At 35.5% G+C, this 24238-nt stretch overlaps 1 protein-coding gene across 1 annotated transcript; it reads right to left on the bottom strand.

Moving 5' to 3' along the window:
- Positions 1–7443: 7443 nt before the first annotated feature.
- LOC105199003 (homeotic protein antennapedia) lies at positions 7444–23304 on the bottom strand. Its single transcript, XM_011165888.2, has 3 exons — positions 21433–23304; positions 10426–10571; positions 7444–10332 (listed from the first exon to the last, which is right to left on the bottom strand). Exons 1-3 carry the CDS (start codon positions 22808–22810, stop codon positions 9949–9951), a joined length of 1908 nt encoding a protein of 635 aa, XP_011164190.1. The 5' UTR covers positions 22811–23304; the 3' UTR covers positions 7444–9948.
- Between the last annotated feature and the right edge of the window lie 934 nt (positions 23305–24238).

Genomic DNA, 24238 nt, shown 5'->3' with positions numbered 1-24238 from the left:
ATTACAATAATATTATTAATATTAATAATTACACACAACGTTTTATTACAGTAATAATTATAGCAAAATGTTTCACGATTTTAAAGTTTATTTAATTCAAAGCCTCTAAGAAATTTTTATTCTTTAAATGTTATTTGATTTTTCTTTATTGACGTCACCGTTCACACGTTTTGCATCGCAATATTACTGTACGCATCACTATGACGTCTGTTAAATATTCTTGGAAACTTTCTTAAAAATCTCATAGACTCATTTGCCAGTGTGACGTTCCTAAAAATATCTCAAAGTATATAATTTCCTCATTGAATTTTATTATGTAGTTAGTATAGATTAGTGCTAAGTTAATAAAATAATTGTAATTTTCCTTGCATAATAGACTGATCGGGATTTTTTTTATATATAATAAATAAATTTTAATAACATAGTCAAAGAATTCATAGCAGGCCGGTATAATACTTCGCATTGATGTAAAGATCAAAAAGTTTTCATAAATCCTGAAAGTTGTTCATTGTAATTTTACATAGTAATAGTAAAACGTAATCACAGAAACATTGACACATAAATGAGATATCTATTATATTTATTGAAACATATCTTGCGTTTAAAATAAAACATAAAGTCATGTTTATTTTTAACAAGTAATTTTTATAAGTATATACATTTTTATTTTAAAGCATATTCGCTTTAATTCTTTTAATATAATTTTTGTGTCAGGTTTACAATCAGGTAGAATACGTCTTAAATAATTTGATTAATTTTCTTCTACGTGGTCAATACTGGTTCTAAGAACATCATGCGGAAGAGACAGTCGTAAACAATCTTTGGATATTTCGCGTCGAGTATTCAATCATTTTACAAAATTTATACAACTTCTCATTACGATGTACATCTTTGCAATTATGAAGATACGAGAATAGAAATGATTTAATAGTACAGACAAATATCCCGGGAATAGTCAATAGAAGAAGATTATTACTGTTTACATGTGTATGTGCGCTATTATTCATATTATTGTTTTTATTATAACAGAGTTATACAATGTGCCTAAAATCAATCAAATTTCTTTTTTAAGCAATTCCCAGTAAATTCTTTTCTTAATTGAAATTTACTATTTCTTATTACTCTCATAACCTTCAGTTTATAATACATATATTTCAATCAAAGTTAAAAATATCTTTGTTACTAAATATTAAATTACAATCAAAGTAAAGTTTATTCTAAAAATAAAATTTTATTTTTATTAATAGTTTTTTAAAGATTCAATAATCAACGTGTATATAATTACATACAATTATAAATGCACAAAATATATTTAAACATCATATACATATAACAGATCATAAGTGATTTACCAACATGCTTGAGAAGTAGATGTGGCTACGTAGTTCATCTTCACTTTCTCAGTTGGCGGTAGTATACAGGAAGTTTAAGAGATTCGTGTTGAGATGGCTTTTAAATAAGTTTTGATTTTTTTATTTAAACTATTAGAATTATAAATATAAAGTTTGGTATAGTTAATGATATTTAGATAATATTTATAATTTTTTTCTTTATTTCTTCTTTATTATTTAAATCTTAATTGCAAGCTATTTAGTATATTTTTGCTTCTGTAACTATCTAGTAAATATCGACAATTGCAGATCTTCAGTTTGTGAAACATTATTAAAATCAAAAAAATTTTTAATTTTCTTATATTAAATGCAAAAAAATATAAAAACTTTAGAGATATTAATTTGAAGAGTAACTTTTTTCGATATTATTATAAATATACATGCAAAACCGTGGGATAGTCGATTTAGTCGTTCCCGAGATATCATTGATTATTTCAAAATTTACTAGTAAAAACAATTGAAAATTTTGCTTATAATTAGAATGAGAATAATAATAAATTAGTGATATACACTCCGAATCTTCTATATCATCATAAAAGGGATTTTTTTCATCTTTGAACACTATTCTTTTGTAACAAAAAATAAGTTCTATTTAAATAATTATGACATTTAATAAATCTGTTCGATTCTTGCCGCCAATACGTCAATAGATTGTGTTTGACAGATTTGTTCACTTTTTATCTTTAGACTCGTTGGCAAGTTAGCTCAGTTTCTGTCGACAATCTAATAACAGTAGATTTTTATTTTTACTAGTATCTTTTGAAATCTTAATAATCTTATCAATAATACATCCTATGTCAATATTTCTGCCTTTCTGCCGAAAGACTTTCTATAGTAAATAAAATCTGTTTTCAACAAACTTGGCTATCTAAGCTGCCAACATATTATGAACATTTTATTCGTTTGGACTACTTCACATATATATATATATATATTTTTATATTATTTAAATAACATGTATCGTAAAATTCTTTCAGCAACTTAAAATTTTATAAAATCTTTAAATAGAAAAAGACAGCAAAAAATAAATTAAATATTAGTCGCCGATAAGTGAGTATAAAGAAACAGATTTGCGTAAAAAAATGCACAAACAAGGAATGCCATCAAGTTTTTCGGGAACCGTACTAACAATAAGTATAGAAGATACCTGGTTCTACCTCACGTTAAATAAGGATGCGCAAAAGGATTCCGAAGTACGTACACAGGGCGAACGTTTTATTACAGTTTTCATCCGCAGATTAGCCCCTTTGGAACCATCGATACTCGAGAATCGAGATTCCGGCAGTTTATAGCCCCCTCATAAAATCTATTTGGTGTTTCCGACTTGGGCCGACTTGGACTCAGGCAAGAATCGAACAAAAAGGCACCTTTACGTTGGCGTGGACCCGAGGAATTTCCATGTATACACGGTACGTAAAGCCTACGTTACGTGTCTTCGGGTCTCCAATTACGCGCAGGTTGCCGGGTGTCCCTCCTTTTCAAAATTTAATCCTTATAGATACCAAAGGATGACGCCGATGCACACACGTCCTGTCTCTATCCGGCCCATTTTTTTCCTTCCCGTTATCTTTAACGCCGTGTTTTCACATGCGAATATCACGACAGCCCCTACGATCTTTTGTAGTCTCCTAGCGTTTCGAAAAATATGGCGGAAAAATATGGGGTTCTACCTTTCATCGATGCGGCATAATGGTGGACAGATGTGCCACAAAATACGGCTTTTGTATCTTTTTATTTCAAAACGTAACAATTTCAACTCAAAAATGTGTAACAAAAATTTAATTACCAAATATGTATTCCTATAAAATTCAGAATATATGCGAATACTTTGGGATATGCAACGTATTAATTTTCTTTGTCTTATCGTGATTTTACTAAATGTCGTATTAATACTTTTATCATCATAATGAATAAACATGACTACTCATTTCAGAATTTATGTTCATTTTTGTTTATCGTGTCGCGGTTTTAGAACGAGCAGCAAGCGGCCTTTGTCGGCACGACGTCGCTGAATAAATTTAATCTGAATATTTCCTTTTCGGTTCTACCTAATACTCGCTACCTTCGATACACCGTAAGTAAAACATAAAACATTTAACATCAAATCGTTATTAATATTTCTTAGAATATTCTACAAAATATATAAACAAAATAAATGAATTAAAAAAATAACGTTTTCTTCAAAATCTAGATTACGAAATTTTATGAGACGCAATATCGTGCCGTTATAAAAATTTTAATGTATTCGTCTTTTTTTTTTATTCTTTTCTGTCTAGACGCGTGAATAAATATCCATCGATGATTTCTTCATTGCAATCCTTGACAAGTAAGCTCGAAGCGAACGGCGATAAAAACACGATAAAGCAAAAATTATGAAACGTCCTCATTTTCAGTGACGTTCGCGGTGGCGTTCCCTCACATACCTCTTCCGCTAAAACAGTGATACATCGCCGATGGCGAAGTGTTGTATCGAACCCTCGTATAATCGGCACTAGCAGAAATTGGAGCATAGATACGGTTATGCACAGTACATCCATTAATTCTGCGCAGCGCTCATTTCTCATTCCGTCGGGCGCAATCGTCAGATTCATCCGAGACCTTGCATTGCATTGTTTGTTAGCGGAATTATTCAGGCACAGATAGAGCAAAATAGTTTTACAAAATATATATTAAATATTTATTTATTTATTTTATATACGCTGTATATATTTTTTATTTATCTTAAATATTTTTACTTCTGAGATATACATGTTTGATATATATTGTTATATTACATAAAAAATTTATATGACAAATCTCTATGAAAAAAAAATTATGTTTATTCTCTCATAGGCAATATTATCTGCGATTAAAAGTAGAATATTTCTTATAAATTCAAAATTTTCCATTGACACACAATAATTTTTTTAAATTAAAAAATTTTTTTTATTTACGTAAACTTAATCGCTATTTAAAAAATTATTTGATGTAAAATCTACCTTTTGCTTTAGCGTAAACTTAATTTTTTTTATATTTTAAACAGTGCGTGATATAGATTCTTATTGTGCCCAAATAAAATCACGCACTGAAACGTGCGTCCGTAAACAAAAATTGCATTTCTCTTAGTTTTTTCGTTTCGTGTGCAGCTTTTATCGCTACCCCTCACGAAATAACCATCGAGTAATTTTTTAAAGCCATTATCCCACAGTTGCGGCAGCCGTGTTTACAGAGTGAGCTTCCGAGAGACGTCTCGCCGTCGGGAAGAAATCACAGGGCTCGAATTGTGTCGCATAAACCGCGCAAAGTTCTCGGTTCGCCACGACAGACCAGCTCGAATTGCGTTGAAGTGTCGGGGGTTGATTTCAGGGAGGGGACAGAGGGTGGACTGGGGTCGGACATCGATCTGGTAGTTAACTTCAGTGCCCCCGCGGGACTCGTTGCCACCTTCGTCTGCGCCCGCGGTATGCGTGGATGGGGATACGATTCGGGACGAGGGAGGAAGAGAGGAAGGGGAGGGTTGATGATTCGCGTGCTCGCATAAAGTGCATTACGCGTTTTTACGTTTGTGTTTACGCGCGATCGCTAACGAGACTCGTTCGTACCCACGGCGGCGGCGGCGGCGGCAAACGGCTTCGTCGCCCGCGAAGCGACGAGCAATTCGCTAAAGGGACACTCCGCACCCCGTAAATCCCTAAATCGGAATTAGACCGACAGTGTAAATTGCTTAATCTCGGACTGACCGCTTACACACAGTTGCATCCGACTTTTATGACGACTATTTTAGCATTAATGTATCATTTTATATTGTTAACATTATTCTGATTATTATTGAGGTAGAAGACGCTGCATAAAATGTTGTATAAATTATGATTTTAGCAATTGTCTGAAAAAAAAAGATTAGAAAATTAACACGCTATCTTCTTGCTTCGAATACGCGCGTAATACATGTAATATTCGAATCTATAATTTATTCGCTCATGAAGCAATCGTATTCGATATCAAACGTGTGAAGCTATCTCTATGATAATCGGTCGTTCAGAATCGCGATCGATCAGTCTCCAACTAAATTAGCGATATTAAGAAATGAGAAATAAGCAAAACAGTTTAATCTTATAATTTGTTAAGAAATTGTAAACAAGCATAGCAAAAATCTTCTTCTTCCCAATTTTTATTATTGGGTATGCAAACGTTAGCTTTGAATAATATATTAAACTTTTTTCTTCACCTAATACTGATCTAGATTGTTCTAAAACTAATTTAAATAATTGCTGTATCAAAAGAAAAAATTCAGAACAACATAGATTAGTATAAGGTGGAAAAAAAGTTTAAGGTCCTGCGCACAATTGAGAAATATTAAATATTAGAATGTAAGAAAATGAAAAGAACCATAGAACAAATTATAAACAACCGAAATTATGAGACCAGTGAAGCAGTCGTATTATAGCATTCTAAGCGCTAGGACCGAGAATCAGAGATCTCGAGTTCAAATCTCGCAGTCAGCCTTGTTAATTTGTCCTAATTCCTACAAGAATGAGAATTAAATTTTAGAATTAGTAAGAAAGCGTCACAAGTACAGTCGAGACTGGATCTTTGTTGCCTACAAAATGTTTACAACGAATATTTTTCCTCAGTTTCTTATACGTTCCAGACGCTTTAAAATTCGACCAAACAGTCAGTACTGTATCTATCGCGAAGTAATAAACGCAAAGGTATCATCAAACTCGTCCCCGCATTGTTCTTTGCCTCACGAGTCGTCCTCGCATCCGGAAACTCGGAAAAACGTCAAATTGCATCGCTCACGGAAGGGCACGTTCAATTAGTTTCTACGCGAGGGCACAGCCTCTTTTAAACGCGTAGGAATTTGGCGCGCGCGAAGGAAAAGGTAAAGCGCGCGCGTGACGTCACGCGACTCGATATCGAAATCGCCGCTCAGTTCACGTTGCAGTCAATCGCCGCTCCGAGTTCTCGTGCCGCGACAGGATGCTTCGGCGTTCCTTTACACAAGCGAGCTATGGGATACTTTCGCGTACGTCTTTGTGTCCTACGTGCGAAATAGGATGCGCGTCGAGATGCGTTGATCGTTTCACGCGACGCGACCATCGACGCCCTTAAACGGTAAATCGTCTATCGCGGGGCGAGTGTCGATGCCCATCCTCTCATGTCATTTCTCTACGTACGTCTATCTTTTCATTTACACACGCGAGATGGAAATACACGAGACTGGGCGAGTGTCGAGCGCCAGTAGCGTCGGCAGAATTGGAATATCGGGAAATTGTCGGAGCGAATCGATTGAAACAATTGGGCGCTAACGATATTTGGGTAACGGTCTGCATTCGTCCGCCATGATGGTTAACGTCGCGCCAATTTACTCTCAAATTTCTCAACCGAAAATTCATCGCGCGCACACGGTAGTGTTAAAAGCAACGACACTGAATTTGATGCAATTTCTACGAATTCCAATCCGTCACAAACAAGATTGGGTAAGTTGCTTTTTTTAACTAAATTAAATTAATGACATATAAAATTAATTTAGTTGTGTTGAAAGTTATATGAACAAAAAGATTTAATTAAGATTAACTTAAATTAAATTAAAAGTTAATTTTGTGAAGCATTATTTATATTAAATTAAAATGTCCTAATTTTTTAAAGTTAGATTGTTCAAAACAATTATAATATGGATCATCAAATAAATTATATTATATTAATATTTTATTTGTAAATTAAATTTATGAAACATCAAAGAAATATGTTCTTAACGTGAAAATGTATTTTTTTATAATTGCTTCCTTTCTTTATATAGATAAATTTTAACTTGAGAAAAATGTTAATAAAATAAAGCTTATAAGTTTAAAAACAACTAGTTAAATTAAATTAAATTTAATATAAATAATGCTTCATGAAATTAACTTTTAAGTTAATCTTAATTTATTCTTTTTTGTTCATATTATTTTTACTGACTAAATTAAAAATTAATTTAAATTAACTAAGTTAAATTGAAAGTTGTTAACTTTTTAACTATTTTTTAGTCACAATCCAAACTTGGTCATAAATGTGGGAAAACAAAAAAGGATTATCATGCTTCGGATTAATCGATCAGATGAATTGCGCGTGATAGCGAGGAGCAGCACGGCGATCGAATGGTGAGTCAATTTTTTTTTATTACAGAGCAAAATATCAATTTGTATAAAGTTGTAAATGTTTAAATACGATTTATCAAGAGGCGAGTAAAAGATATATAATTTATTACGAATTGACGAAGAGATGGCTCGGACAATTGAAAATTCCGCTTATTGTTAGTTTCATTGCGGGAATATACGTGGCTATTTACAAAAGAAACACTATATTATTACAATACGTTATTATTAGAAAATACTGGACAGAATCACATTTTAATAAATATTATTTTTAACAATATTACTTTGTATTAAAAAAAGACTGAGTTAAAAATGCAGGATTTTTTGTCCATAAAAAAAAGAGGATTGTTACAACAATTATAGTCCAAAACAAAACTGGACAATTTCTGAATTGCAGCATAAAAAGCGCTCTTATAGAATATAGATAAAAAAAGGTTTATAACGGACAAGATTTATTCTTAATTGTTATATCGAAGATTTAAATATATACATCGCTATTTTTCTCATGTTACAAAACAATGAACAATGTTATTTGCTAATTTTAAAATTGCGAGGACAGCGTACTGTCGAAGTGATCGCCACTTTACGTTTGTGTAAATATATTCGCTATAAGAAATATACGAAGAGTCTAGGGAAAATATAGACTTCGCGGATGTTATCGTAATATCCAAGCAATATACTTGCTTCACTATTAACAAATGTAACACTATTATATTATGCTATTACGTTAAGGTATCGAATTAGAAATAATTATCTTCATATCGACATTATCCATTCATTCGACTTATACCTTACCTTAAGGCACGTATCTTTCTTAACTTAATTTATATACAACTGTATTTACAACAAATATATTTACAAATAACGAAAACGGTTCACGGGTATGCTTAGCTGAAGCCGTGGCAACCCGATCGTCGTACGCAAATGGCAATTTATGTACCATTATTTCCTCCGTCTTCGTTCATTATAATCGAAGCTGAAAGCACTCAATAGCTTTCACGCTACGGCGATAAAAAAAAAACGTTGGTACTCGGTATAATAGTTCTCATGGAGTTACAGGCATGACTAAGATTACCGATTTGTCCAGAAAAAAAAAAATAAAAAAAGGAAAAGAAAAAAAACGCGCGCGCGCAACGACAGTATACGCAAGAAAATATATGCTTTCGCACGCGCGGATAATGTCGATACAAAAAGAAAGCTAACAATCGAAATAATTAGAAAAAAGAGGTGTGAAATTTGTGTGATGTCATGCGCACACTTTTCACCTTTTTTTTATGTCCAGCATGTATACGTTCCGTCGCCACGTGCACGTTAGTGCGCACCTCGCATTTACGCGCGCCGTAAATTACGTTGTGACTAGTGATTCACGAGTGATATCCAAAATTTTCGAGCATCCAGCGTTCGGTTTCGATCTCTTTAAAATAAATTGAATTTAAATTCAATTGAGTTGAATCCGATCCGAGCCCAATTAACTCTTCAGCTGTTAGGGTGCCACACGCACTGTATTATTTATATACAAAATAACACATTTTAAATATATTTATTTATATATAGAATAATATGCGTGCATGTAGAGAAACTCGTAGCAGAAACTCAGACAATGAGGGGCAAATAAAATTTACGACGTGTCGTTTCGTGCCGATGGAGAACAAATCCATGCAATGTCATAATTGTGGCGCATTTTTCTCTGTAAATTACTTACAAAGAAGCTCTTTGTATGCCGTACCAAATAGTTCATATATTTGTTCGGATAACTCGATCATTTTCGGATACTACTGTCTCTATCTTAAAACTAACGTTCAGACTATGCGGGCAATTCTTGATTCGCGCAGACGGTCGGATCTCCCCATTAACGAGAACAAACAAACTCTCTATTTTTAACCTTTTCCCTCAAATCACCCCTAATATCCAGGTACAATTACGAAACGCTATCATATAGTAGGCTGCATGAATATCTAAATACACGACGCAGGTGTTTACGTCTAGATTCTATTCGAACGAAATGCCAAGTGCGAAGGCATCCATGCAGTCTATATTCGACATTCACTTTCGGCTTAGGCTCTTGCGGAATTAACGGTGCCGAGCATGTAGAACGTAAAATATCGAAAGCACGACCGTCATATTAACGGGGATCGCCGTGGACGTGTACCCGACGAGAGATTAGTGAGATCAGTTTTCCACGAGCTGTACGCCACGAACGATCCGTTGTTTATAACAACGGTCGTTTATCACAGGCCGTTGTGTATTGTGTGAGAGCTACATTTACTTTACGCGTCTTAATTATCCTACGCCGCGGCGTCCATTTGCATGCCTGCTTGCGAACTCTTTGTACGTTGCGTTCGAAATTGTGATAGACGGTGGATACCTCATCATCCCGCTTCCATCGTCCCACCTCGTTCGAACTTCCGGGGGAGTTCGGAATCCTCGGCACAGCGGGTATACCTTTACATTGGATTAGAATGACCCGGGTATTGCATAGGCAGCGTCGTGGACTGCGACGTAAGCTGCGACGTGGGCAGAGACGTGGGTAAAGGTGTGGACGTGGGTAGAGACGTCGACGTGGTCGGCGTCGCTGAAAGCGGCGCGGAGGTGGTGCTCTCGTTGGCCTGCATCAGACCAACGTGGGGTCCGCCCAGCATCCCACCCATCTCCGTTCCGCTGGCAGCATAACCCATCATTCCACCAGCCACCTCCACCACCTCCACCGATGAGTTGGCTGCTGCCGCCACAACGTCTTGCGATCTCATCTGCCGCTCTCTTATTTGCTCTAGCTGCTTTTTCGCCAGCTTCCGCTGCTTCGCCCGTCGGTTTTGAAACCAGATCTTTATCTGCAAAGAGATGGCTGTACGTTGAACGATCGTTCCCGCGTAATAATTTTAAGATATTTTTAAGTGATAAACGGACGCGACGGACACACTTACCTGACGTTCCGTGAGACCGAGTTGAAGAGCGAGGTCCGCCTTGCGTTTGATAGTGGTATAGTGATTCATATGAAATTCTTTCTCCAGCTCTAGTCTTTGATAGTCCGTGTAGACCACTCGGTATTTGTCTTTTGTGCGAGTCTTTCCTGAAAAAGAGGTAGATAACAGCCGGTGTTATTACGCGGTTAATATCTATCGTACTGATTCTCTTGTCAATAATGCGTTAAAGAGATAACGTTTTCAGCGAATGCGTATACCGCGTGGCGACATTAACGAAGTAAAGGATGTTTTGTAATTAATTTCACGTTGAATTAATGTGAGAGGCAGCCGCAAGTTACTTCAACCATTTCGCAAGAAATCTTTACATGAAATAAATAACTGCTTGCTAATTTTCTAATTGCGAATAACACATAAATATGCGTCATATTCAGTGTAATAGAAAAAAAATCAATAGAAATAGCCAATGAATTTGGTCAAAAATGCTCTGTGAGCAAATTGTTTCGTTCAGATTTTGCTCGAACGTGTTATAATCAAGAAAATTTTACACGGAGAAAAATTTCTCTGCGAATGTGATTTTTCTCTGATTTATTATATTTATCACAATAAAATAGAGAGTTCAGTTAACTTTTATTAAATTTGTAATAAAATTCTTTGAAATATTATGCTATTCCATAATTTTGAGGGTAAATTCTAAGAAAATTCTTTTTCTGCGTAGATTACAAATAATTAACATTACTTATACCAATGTTCGTCTCATTTCAATTACTTTCAACATAAATTCAATTCAATATATAAATATTAATTATATTAATCTTATTAAAAGCGTTTGAAATATTGTGTGAGAATAATCACATTTACAATTTATAGTAATTCCTCTCAGTAGAATTAATTATCTTAGAGTTGCAAAAGTGCAGAAAAATTATTAGGATACAAAACAAAGTATCAATATGGTAACTGAAGAAGATAACTATACATTATTAATTTTATATACTGCCTTTTGTGATACATTTTACAGTTGGTTTTAATTTGAAATTTTACAGATTTAATAGAACATCAATGACTATACATATATCAAATATACTGTCACATTTATAACTTGCATTAAAATAATTATAATCATGCTCTAAGCACATAAAAATTAATGAAGAAGAAGGAAGACAGTTATTTACTTCTAATGCGGATTAACATATATTTCATAGTAACTGTAATTATTATAAGTAAAACAAAAAGCAATGATCACATACACGCACTCGCACACACATATATACACATATATACACAAAGTTGCGATGAGCAACGGTTTTTGCAGAGTATGAGAGATACATCTACGATATTCGCATGAATAACGCGAAGTGCGATTATTTCTTATGAGAAGAAACGACGTGCCAGAAAGTGGCAAAAAGAAGAAGAGGTGCGTTGGCAATCGCACGGTGTGAATGCGTTTCTTACGACGTTGGCGTTTCTGGTGGTAACACGCGCACAAAATACAGAATGGAGAGAGAGAGAGAGAAAGAGAAAGAGAGAGAGAGAGAAAGAGAGGAACGGGAAACAGGGATGTGAATATGTGTGTGTGTGGGAACGGCAAGAGATGGCTCCAGAGAGAGAAAGAGAGAAAGAGAGAGAGAAAAAGAGAGAGGGACACGATTAGATAAGGCTCCGCCGGCGAGATCAAAGGCGTGCACGTTAATCCACCACTCCTCGATAAGGAAACTCCGAGGCCTTCGTGGCGTTACGAATAAGCGAGCAACCTTAGACTTTTTCGTCGGTACACAGAATGGCTACAGTTTGAGGCAGCATGGCTGATGGCAGCATGGCTGATATCGGGTCAGCAGGATATCCTCGCGACAAGGATGCGCGAGGATAAATAATAGTGTCAAAGGAATCCGTGGAAGGAATTTATAGAATCGAATTGACATCCATTTTAATCAGGTAATCTGATTAAATCTTTGAGATCTGAGATTATTTTGAACGTTTCTTTTTGGATGTTTTTGGTACATATTTTTTTTTGTAAATCAATGATTGCGAAATTAAATCTTGATTGCCAAAAGATAAACTTCCAATTTACAAAATACAATTTTAATTCATTTTCGTCGGATTACTTTTTTTGATTGAAAATTGCATGTAATGCGAATTTTCATGAAGATATCACGTCGGTCAGAGATTGCGAAGCAAAAAAGAGCTTTCTACAAAATTTTTCTTACATTTTCTATGTAAAAAGTAAAGTAATATTACATAAAGTATATAATTCAATTTTATATAGATAATTTAATATAATTTTATTTTTATATCTGAAACAGAAGATTTATATAAACACACGTAAAGAAAAGCATGGATTTTAAATTGGTACTCATGTGTATTTTTGGAAACAAATTTTACGTCTGTTTTAAGCCACTTACGAAAGATTTATCTTATTTGTAAGACGTCTTTCTTACACACGATTGTGTAGAAAATTCATGTGAGACCATGTGAACAATAAGGATCTGAAGAATTAGACGAAATGTTGACGTTTAGACGATATATATGTCGACGCATGCCGTGCGCGTTCACGGTTAAATCCGTGTAATCTTTTCAAATGACGCAGCAATATATTACGGACTGTCTGGTTTCGAGTTTTCATCTGCTCAGATTGAGATTGAGAGATTGTTATCGCGGGCACTTCCAGCTCTCTGGTATCTATGATAATACTTGAATCACATCTTTCGGTTCATACCCCATGCGGGCTCGTACAATAAATCGACGTGTTCACTACCAACCGCTATATATCTTGTTTGCTGCCGGGTTTTTCAATTTCCAAATATACGAAGTTCAATCATTACATAGCATTGAAAACATAATTAAATTGATAAGTGTAAAAAGGCAAAAATTAATTTTTTTTCAAAGCAATTAATTTTTTTACATAATAATGAAGCAGGACTTGTTTTTCTATAAAAACAAGGTATTGTGCAATTTGAAGATACTAGCCAAGTACTTTTACAAATTATATTTAATTCGTAATGGTCTGAAAATGATTAATCATGCAATAGCTTTTTTTCTTTCTAAAAAAAGTCTGCCACATAGAACAAATTTTTTTCGCGATATGATCAATTACTTTGCGATTGCGTAATGCCTAGTTTAAATCTTTGTTATATCAATAAAGTGTTACACGAGATAAACGAGGAATAAATATTAGACAGCGTTCGCCATGGTTTTTGTCAATATGATATCACGTAATGTAGCTTGGATTTTTCCCTTTCTCTCACTCTTTTTTTTTCTGTTACGCTGCGCACATTGTTAGATGTGCAAATATTTGACGCGTTAAGAGCAAATGTCGCGCAGCCTGATGCACGTAAACAAACACATGAAACATCCTTAAACCTTATCAAAAGGCAGACTCTTTATCTCTGAAGATTGTAATCGAATCAAAAAAAATTCCAAACTGTATGCGGTACTGGCCTTAATTGCGATAGATTTCTCGTGCGTGCGCGACAGCTGCCCTCGCCTCGCAAAGATAATTTTGTGATCCGGAATCAATTTTTATCGCGAGGCGAATGAAGTTGCACCATTCACCTATGCGATATAATGAGAATTGAAAATCAGTTGTTTAAAGGCACAAATACTTATTATCAGCAAACTGCCGGAAGAAGTAGCAAATTAAATTTCATCATTATGCAATTCATATAGTGATAATCTAGATTATCACTATATGAATTGAGTAATTTTATAATCAAAGCTATACAAACATAATAATTAACCGTGAAAAGGAAAAAATTCCCGTGCAAAAATGTTGGTAAGATTCTAGTAAGTGTCCGATTAGTTGGCCTGAATATAAATCTAGGCCTTGCATGGCACATAACAAATTGTTCACAAGACTCTTATATGGAAAAAAAAGAAAATTAAAAAAATCAGATTACCGTTGCTCTCTACTTTAAGTAATCAAATATATTTATTTTTCTTATATATAGTATTATTCATAAATCCTTTTCTGATTCTTACAAGTTTAACCCTTAATAAATTTCTACACGAGTTAAACATTAAATACAGTTAAAGTCGAATTAAAATGCGATAATATCGAAGGTGAATGATTCGCTCACTTTCGATTCGCTGTAGCAGCATCCCACACGAGGGGGAGACTTAAGAAATCGACGTTTCTAGCTTCTGGAACTTTTTCACGGTTAACGGAGCAACTTTTCGCAACTCCGAGTTGAACTTTTTACATTCGGAGGAGTCCGTCGGCAAGTCTCGAATGGTTTGCGCGGTATACGGGCTGTAGCTCGAGAGGACAAATCGGTTCTTTTTTTCGTTTCACGCACGGGCCTTGCACGTAAGCGTATGAGTTAGAAAGGATTACCGTCGGCGTTTTTCATCTTACTGATATCGCACCTACGATTATCCGACCCCAGTGACGCACCGATCGCGACTATGATGTACCGTATGCTCTCAATACGATTGTACTACTTTTTAATTCGATAAAAGAAAATAACAATATTTTAACGATGCTCTAATCGACCTCATATTCTAGAATTAGTAATTAATCGGAAACACTTCTAGTCATTTTCTAATTTAACACATATATCGATTGTTATTCGCTAAAGTTTATCATTCGCTGAAGTTTATATTCGCGAGCGGTGCGGAGGGAACGATTTCTTAAAATGTATCTAGCTCGTCGGACCCATCATTGTCTATACTTTCGAACGAACGAACGAATCCACCGGAGCTATTTCTCCCGAGTATCCGTGCGCGAAATGCGAACGAGCACGACGGAGAAAGAGGGAGTGCGGGAGGAAGCGCGACGGATTTTACGAACATCACGAGATGCGGGAGGACAGAGAGACGTGGTGAGAAAGACGCGAGCGAGGGGGCGAAGAAACGGTGCTCCTGGGACTCGTTGCCACCCCATTACAGCATTTGCTCTTCCATTTCACGCCGCGGAATGGCAAAAGCGCGTGCCCCGCTTTTCCTGCGGGCGTTTGACAACCCCCGACGATATCTCGTGTCGGCCTAGCCGGAGCCGCGCGCCGACTCGCGCGGGTGCCATTCGTCAGCGGCGTCACAATTACCTCTATTGTGCCACCTCGCATTTGTATATCGCATATCAAGTGTCCGCGAACGAAGAGAGAAAGAGAGAAAGAGAGAAAGAGGAAGAGAAATAGATATTTTTTTAGTAGCGGATCTAATCGTGATGTAACTGCGACTATCTGTTCCTCTTCAACGCTTAAATATTCTTTTCTTTTTTTCTTTCCTAATAATTTATAATAATATAAATTTATAATATAAGTCGTTAAAATTTTTGTAACATTACCTTGACATGACTGATGTACATTTAATGATGTAGGTATACAGCATTAAACATTATAAATGTATTATAACATTAAATTAAGGTACATAACTGTACTCAATATGGTCTACTTGCTGTTTTTAAGTAGTTACATGGTGAATTGAAGAAATAACGTTAATATGTTATACATGACTTATTTGCAACAGTTAAGAGATTAATGACCATCCTGAGATGATCATTAATTTTTGCATTAATTTTCTCATATTATTGTAGCTCTATATTTATATTTTACACTGTATTTAATTTATATTTTTGTCATAACGTTTTGGTTCAAAGAAAAAAAATTTTTTGTAGAAGAAACGTGGCCTAGATAAATAATGAATACACACACATCGATTGTAACGTATTCTTCAGTACTTTTATTACTTCAAATCATAAATTTTAATCCACCTACTAAACTGTGATTCGTAAGCCATGGCTTAAGCGAGAAAAGTTAAGATAAGTTAATTATTTACTTAATGAATTATTGCCGAACATAGTTTCTTTTATATATAAGTCAATATATTAATAAACTTATAAATTTATAAATGTAACATTGAATCATTTTATTATTCATTTTTCTAATACTTTTTGTGAAAAAAAATATACATATAATTAGGCCATATTAAGTATATATGCACCCAACATAATTTAAATAATACTTTTCCTAAAAGTCTTCACTGCACCCACATAAACGTTTAAAATTATCTAATAATTTAAAATAATGTTTCCTATTTTGAATCTGATCATCAGTTTTCAATTTTGAACTCAGCAAATAATTAGAAAAATCGCAAAACTTAAGTAGGCCATATAGGGTACAATTACCTTTTATATGAATGTATCATAAACAACTTAAGAACTATAATCTTAATTAAAATCATACTCAGTAAATTTAATTTAATTATAATCACATTTAATGAATTTTTGAAGAGAATTCTATTTTAATTCATATTTCACATTTGATTGTTTATAAATTTGAATAAAATATGCAATGCACAGAACAAAGAGAAAATACATGGAAATTGTCGAAAATTAAAAAAATTTAACGGTGCAAGTGTCAATTGATATAGGAAAAAGCAACAAACATATGCGTTAAACAAACTAATACCTGATCCGCCTATTTTTTTACCCTATGATCGGAGACGCCAGGCAGTCGCAATCAGGCAAATCGCAAACCATTCAAAAAAACACCCTTGACTAAAACTGTAGAAAATTTCATCGTAATGCCTACAGGGCGCGTGACCAAACAAATCTCAACACAGTTTCGATACTATAATTGATTTAGTATCTTGTCTCGACAGTCTCAAACCCTGCGTCAGGCGACAACAGGAATATTACTGTAAGATACTTAAAATATTTTTTGTGACTTAACCTTGGACATATGGCCGTCGGTCGTAGCTTGGTTGTAGAAAAGTACCAAAAAAAAAAGAGAAAAGAATGAAGTTTAAAAGTGTCGAAGGTATTCGCTGAAAGATTTCTATTGGACCTCAAATCTCTCAACGCCTGGTCGCATGGATTTCTTTCTATTACCTAAACTGTATTCTCTAGTCTGAATATCCAGCCGAGTTGTAAACGCGCGATTAGATCTCCTCGTGTGCCATTCATATTTTACTTCAGTCATGCAATACGCGTCCGTCCGATTGGAGATTCAGCTCGCGACGCCAATGATGAATCGTTTAACTTTTTTTTATAAGAACGACGAAAAAATACCGGATGTCTGATGACATGCTGCGAATCGAATCGCGCAACACCGAAACGCGACGGCCTTGGAGGCTTGGGTGGATTGCCTGACGACAAGTTTATTTAGTCGGAGACTCGACAATGCATCGATTCCGCCGTTGATCTTACTACTGTCAAAACACTCGACCGTAATGAAGGCCTGAGAGTAGGTATCACGGATACGGTGGACGGAATCCATTTTCCGGATTCGCAACAAGAGAGTTTGACCTTCTTTTAAGGAAGCTAAAATTCACAGAATAAAGGACGAAGTTGGCGCCACGAAGGTGTCGAAAAAAAAGATCTTGAGTCCCACTGGAATAAGAAAAATTGTGAGAAAAAACTGATTATTCCACTCTCAAACAATCACTTTCCATAATTATCGGCCAGAATAATAGCGACCGATGTCTTTACCTGCAAAAGGATGATATTAAATATTTCCTCTTCGTTGTTTACGTTTAATCGCGCCGATAAGGGGATCGTGGCCAGACGAAGGTGCCATAAAAGCGGTAGAAATCGCGTGCTGCCATCGTAGGCTCGCTCTCACGGAACGGAACCGAACGGCGGCGATTCGCGATGCGCGAACGAGAAAGCGCATGCACGAGGCCGTCCCTCACGAAATTGTAATGCACGCCTCGCGTTTTTGTATTGTCGTGGTAAGAGAGAGGCTCTGCCGGCTTCTGCCCGCAATATAACCATAAAACGCAGATAATTGCCGCTGGATGGTACAGGACGCTCGTTTCAAGATACTTAAGGTGCGTACTTTCTGCACGCGCGTGAAGTAAAATGCAAATAAGAGAACAGAAGAAAAAACGGCGACGACGAATTAGGACGAATTCTGCGAAGCACCTGGTGGTGAAGAGCGTATCAGGCGATGAATAATGGCATTTGGAGCCCGAAAGCAATGTATTAACACGTTAATTCGATAGCGGCTGACGATTGATCAAGTATGAGATGGCCCACCATGGCTCTGCCGTTTTTCTTTAGTACATTATTTATTCAGAACGGTATGGGATGATTATATCTTTTTATTTTGTTTTCTTTGCTTGGATAATCTCACGTTAATTTCAAGGGTTGTACATCCGCGTAGTATAGTGATTGTGACGCAGAGAGTTGTGCATTTGCTCTTCATGCTAAAGATCTGGATCCAAATCCAACTGATTTGATTTTCTTCGATCGCTATCGCTCGGAAGTCAATGGCAAACCACCGAGAGTATCTTGCCATGAGAATCCCTCTAAATTAGGCATTTAAACTGTAGATTCTGTATATCTATTCTATGTAAATTGTAAAAAAGATTCTCTCTCTCTCCAATCCTTAACTCTTGTCAGAGCGTGGTGACCCTTCAGCGTATTCGTACATTACGAATATGCTGAAGGGTCACCATGCTCTGACAAGAGTTAAGGATTGGAGAGAGAGAAATATCCGTGTAACAGAAAATTCATGGACACGTATTGCACGTAAAACTGACAATGAGTACAGCACATTGTCACTCACAATTACGAGCAACTGCTTTGTTTTGATTCAGTGTGTCAGTATCGGCTGATCGAAGATGTCCTCTACCAAACGTTTAATAGTTAAATATTTGATAGTTAGACAATTAAATTTACAATTATAGCATGCCAATTGTTATAAAGTACGTATCTCGTATAATCTTTTAACGTATATGATATTTCGTATTAAACATATAGACTTAAATCTGCAGGTTCTCTAAAACATCTTACTCTTCATTGTCGCTAGTGCCATTTTCCTTGGACATTTATGAGCTGAAGTATATTTAGTCAGAAAACATATGAGACATTTCTACCAAAGAACATCAGGAACTGCATGCACAGTACAATAACGCATGCAAACATCAAAAGTAATATTGTACATGACAATCAATTTATTGTGTGATTCGTACCGAGAATTTCAAGCCGGCAACAGAGCTCATTAATCGGCGACGTCGAATCCGCGCCGCCGACAGTTTCAGCGTTGCATGCTGCAACAATGGAAAGAACATCCCTTTCAGAAAAAAAAAAATTATCTCCTCACGTGGGTTTATATCAAATGAGGAAATTGACCGAATTCTCGAACGGCTTGTGTATACCGAATTATGGTGCCGCGAAACGGTGAGAGTTAACTCTTCTTCGTCGCGTGTGTTGATTCAGGACGCGTTCCGTGCGAACGGATGGAACTTTCGTTCGAGTCCGGTGAAAAATCGTGATGGGCGACGAGGTGGAACGAGGGAGGGAGATAGGGTGAGAAGGGGATTATCTCACAAATATTTGAGAGCAATTAGATGTTTGCTCGTCCGTTACCGTGTTTACATGGTTTGCCGTATCTAGACCGCTGGAGACGTGTTTATGATCGCACGTACGATATGCACGAAAGAAGTTCTCGTTAAGTGCGTAACTTCATCACGTGGCTTTTAAATCGTCCAATTTCTTAATCGAACTTTTGAAAGATTAAGGTGAACTGTTCGTGGACAAAGATCGGTCACGCGAGTTTGCTCGAAATTCGCAATCATTCGCAACGAGTCTTCATTTCAAATTTCGTTGATATTTTAACAAATGATTTATTAAAGGAAAAAGCACTAATGGCACCCATTTTATTCAGATTATAACTTTGCTAATAAAGAATAATTTATATTGAAATTTGAACGATTATATTCGTCAAAGTGCCGTTTAATAGATTCTAGACTCATAGTTATGAAATATTTATTACTTAGAACGTGATTTATAAAAATGTGACGACACTGCATAATGGAAGAGAAAACAGGATGATAAGGCCATCCCATAAATTTAAAAAATTAATTTTATTTAAAAGCCAAAAGTATTTTGTTATAAAATTATATACTTTGAATTTTCCATCGTTTAGAATTTTATAATTTAAATAATATTTTTCTGGACGTATTTTGAATTTTTATGTTATTTCCACGATAATTGATCTATGCGACTCAGTCGTTATTATGGCAAAATAATTAGATTCTAAATATCGATTACATCTTAAATTATAATTCTAAAAGAACTTATAAAAGATTTGCGATTTTTTATCGCTTTATAGAGCAAAATACAAGCACTGATAAAGCTTAATCAAACATTTTAGGAATATCCTGTAAATCGTAGAATAATTATTTTTGTTTAATTAAAATTTAAATTGTTTAATTGTGATATACAATTTCTAAATTGCGTTAATATTTTACGTTTACTCTGTTGCAAGATAAGCTAAAAATAAGATGTAACCGCAAAAAAAGAACAATAAATCGGTATAAAATGTTTCCGACGGTACACGCTGTGTTTATTATTTACGACATTTACGTTATTAAATTCATTTTTAAATTAAAATAAATTTTGATGAAATAAAGAGAAAAAGAATAGCCTCTAATACACACACAGTGTATAATTTGCAATATATAATCTGTCGAGTTTCGATAGGTGATAAATGTTTTCGAGATTTATTAATTATGCTGTGAAATATGAACTAAATTGATATTCGCCAAATTTAATATTAATTTTATTAAATTTTGGCAATTTTTTGCAATACTTGAAAAAAGATAAAAAGTACTCTTCACATTTATTTCATGCATTATAAATTTTGTTATAATATAAAACTTTTTATACAATAAATGAATTTCTTTCTTTTAACGTAGATAAGAATTTTATATCTTTCAGTTTTATATACTATATCGAATTTTTGACAAAAAGATAATTACAAAGAAACAAAGCGTACAATTTTTTTACCTTAAGTCTTTCTATAAAGTTTCGGTAGTTTGTTCACTCCAAGAGTTTATACTATCAACAATTGTTGTAGAATTTTCAAGAAAATAGTAAGCAGCAGAAAATATTGTGAATATATTCTTTAAACGTTTGAGATTATCAATATTTATTATTCATGCAATTACGAATTTTTCCAATTAAATTTTAAATATCTTTGAGTACACAATGTTTTTAATTTTTTAAAAGCGAGTTTAAAGAAAATTCAGTGATGCCAGATATATGATATTAGAAATTTTATTAACCTGGTTTAGGCTGACTTTGATATGATGGTCTTTTCATCCATTCATATGGACTTCTTCTTCCCTGGATTCTTTGTGTGTATAATGGGTGACGTCTTGAGGTGGATGGTATTTCTCTATTAGACGTGGATGGCATATCTCTCGTAGACGGCACATCTCTAGATGTAGCCGGTATATGTCTTGACGTAGACAGCATTTCTCTGGACGTGGACGGCAGATTCATGCCTGTAGGCAGCAGGTTTATATTACCAGACGTCGATGATAGATTCATGTTGCGAGGCGTACAGGACAAGTCATCGTACGATGCGATATGGAAATTCGGTGGTGTTGTAGGAGAAGTACTATTGTTACTGTGATTACTGCCGCTCATGCTACCATTCAGACTACCATTTAAACTGCCGTTCATATTGTCATCTACATTGCCGTTCATTCTTGTGGTCGCTGATGGGTATTGATTGCGGATCGTCACATCGATATTCATGTTTTTGATGCTCCATTTCAACATCCGTCGTCTGTAGATATTTTCATATTCCTGGTCCCTCGATGGTGCTTGTGACTGGAGATATTGTGGCGGTGAATTTTGTTGGAAGAACTGCGGCGATGAATTTTCCTGCAACTGGTGTTTTGGCAACCGTTGCTGAATGCGCTGTTGTGAATTTGGTGGAGAATTTTGCTGCAGCTGCTGTGGCGACGAAGTGGTCAGTTGCTGACAAATTTGTTGAGGCGGCGAATTTTGTTGCAACTGATGGGGTGATGGATGCTGCTGACAGACCTGTTGGGGCGGCGAATTGTGTTGAAGATGCTGCTGTGGAGACGGATGTTGATAGAGTTGTTCAGGCGGTGAACTGTGCTGCAGATGTGACTGTGACAAATGTTGCTGAATGCGTTGTTCTGACGGTGAATGTTGCTCCAGTTCTTGCGTTTGATGATGCTGCGATTGTGATTGTGTTTGAAAATGCAGATGTTGCGGTTGATACTGTAGATATGGCGAGTATTGTGTCGTGTAGTGCCATCCGGGTAGCATTTCTGGATGATTAAAAAATTGCGGAGGAATTGGACTTGGTTGATGTTGAGGATGCAACGCCGGCGTCGCGGGTATGGCTCTGGATGAATATCCATACCAGTATTGGGTTCCTTCAATGGTGGCGGGAGCCGCAACCGCAACCGCGGTATGTGGCTGGACCTGTTGCGCCGGTGTTTGCTGATGCGTTTGCTGCATTAACAGTTGATGTTGCTGTTGGTTATCAGCGACCTGTTGCTGCTGTTGGCGATATGCAAGGCTCGTTTGATTGTAATGTGGTATCATGTTTGAGATGTTGCTGAGGTTCGAGATAACATTCGAGGATTCTCCAGAGATGACGTCGTCACGAAATGATGGCATGTCGGTTCTTGCAAATTGGAAGCTTACACAATAAACAAACGTCTGTTTCTTTAAACACAGATAAAGTCACCAATAAATTGTAGATTAACGTGAATTGTTATATATTCACGACACTTGGCGACACAAATAACGAAAACGGCACTGAATGAAACGTACGAATGTTATTGCTAATTTCCGACGAATGCGTTTTGTCCGATATCGATACTGAACTGGCAACGTAACTCTGGCGTTTACTAGCTGAGGAGCAAAACCAACAGTCTCGGTTTGGTGGGGATCTGCTAGTAGGCTCCGCCCCTACCGAGCGGCATCGAACGACCAATCTACATCCGGCACCCAACGTAATGGTGTCCAACGAGAACGTTGCCGAACAGTAGGAATGTCGCCCGCCTACAAAAAGAGAACCGAGAGAAAGAGAGGGAAGCCGGCTCTTGTAGCTCCACCTTCTCGATAAGGCACACTATTGCTGGTCTTTATATATTTTTTTAAGAAGTTGATCAATTGTTCTGCTCGTCAATTCCATTGTGAAAATAAATTTTTTAATCTTCTAATGATGGATGAAAATTAATTCCTATTGCTTAATATTCATAAATCGTTCGTTCTTTCTCTTTTAAATATTTCGAATATATTCAACTTTTCGATTTTTGCACCTATTTAGTCTTCTTCTGGTGTATCAATTAAAAAAAAATTGTTCAAATTCTACGCATTACGTACCCAGATATATGCAATTAAAAATGGTCGAGTGACGTATACCCACGTGTGAGAAAATATCAAATCCTAATATAGTGTGTCAGCTGAGAGTTAATATCATAAAATAATTGATATTTCTATCTTTTCATCAGTAATCTTTGAATAATATTTAATGTAATCTTTTGTACGTTTTCTTCCTAGATTGTCCTCGCTGTCCTCCGTCTGACATTATGAAATGCATATCTTTATCATAAGTATCTTTCATTTCCAGCAATTAACAATTTATTTAACAGTACGTATATTGGTGAAAACGACGAATTACATTTAAATTTATTTATTGGATTGAATTACAAAAATTGGATAAATAAATAATTTTTTATGGTTTAAATTTAAAAAATTGCAATTAAATTTACTAACTTGGAATTTTAGGATATTGAAGCGCGTGATCTCTGAGAGATGCTATAACGATAATGATGGTATTGATCAGAGGAATCAATTTTTCTCTGATGATTATAGAAATGAGCATTGATCATTTCGAAATTTGTATTCGATAAATTCCTTGGGATTTTGGCATCTATTTAACGCACACAACGGTTTTGATTCCAGTTTGTGGGTTGTGCCCAGTATGGGCATCTCTTAAATCGAGATTCTTTTACGCCCCTCCTTTTGGGGACCTTCGCCATATTGCACGCGGAGGTCGCTCCAAAAAGGTACGCGAATTCCGTTTTTCCTTAATTTTTA

Source organism: Solenopsis invicta, chromosome 2 (genome assembly GCF_016802725.1).
Source record: "Solenopsis invicta isolate M01_SB chromosome 2, UNIL_Sinv_3.0, whole genome shotgun sequence".
Taxonomy (NCBI): domain Eukaryota; kingdom Metazoa; phylum Arthropoda; class Insecta; order Hymenoptera; family Formicidae; genus Solenopsis; species Solenopsis invicta.
Note: the sequence above shows the minus strand (reverse complement) of the source record. Positions and strands in the feature narration are given on the sequence as shown.

Excerpts from the sequence above, each read along its gene's own strand:
- LOC105199003 (XM_011165888.2), bottom strand. The coding sequence starts at position 22,810 with ATGCCATCATTTCGTGACGACGTCATCTCTGGAGAATCCTCGAATGTT. Across the intron at positions 10,572-21,432 it reads TCAAAGTCAGCCTAAACCAG|GAAAGACTCGCACAAAAGAC; the intron begins GTTAATAAAATT and ends CCTCTTTTTCAG. Across the intron at positions 10,333-10,425 it reads TCGGTCTCACGGAACGTCAG|ATAAAGATCTGGTTTCAAAA; the intron begins GTAAGTGTGTCC and ends ATCTCTTTGCAG.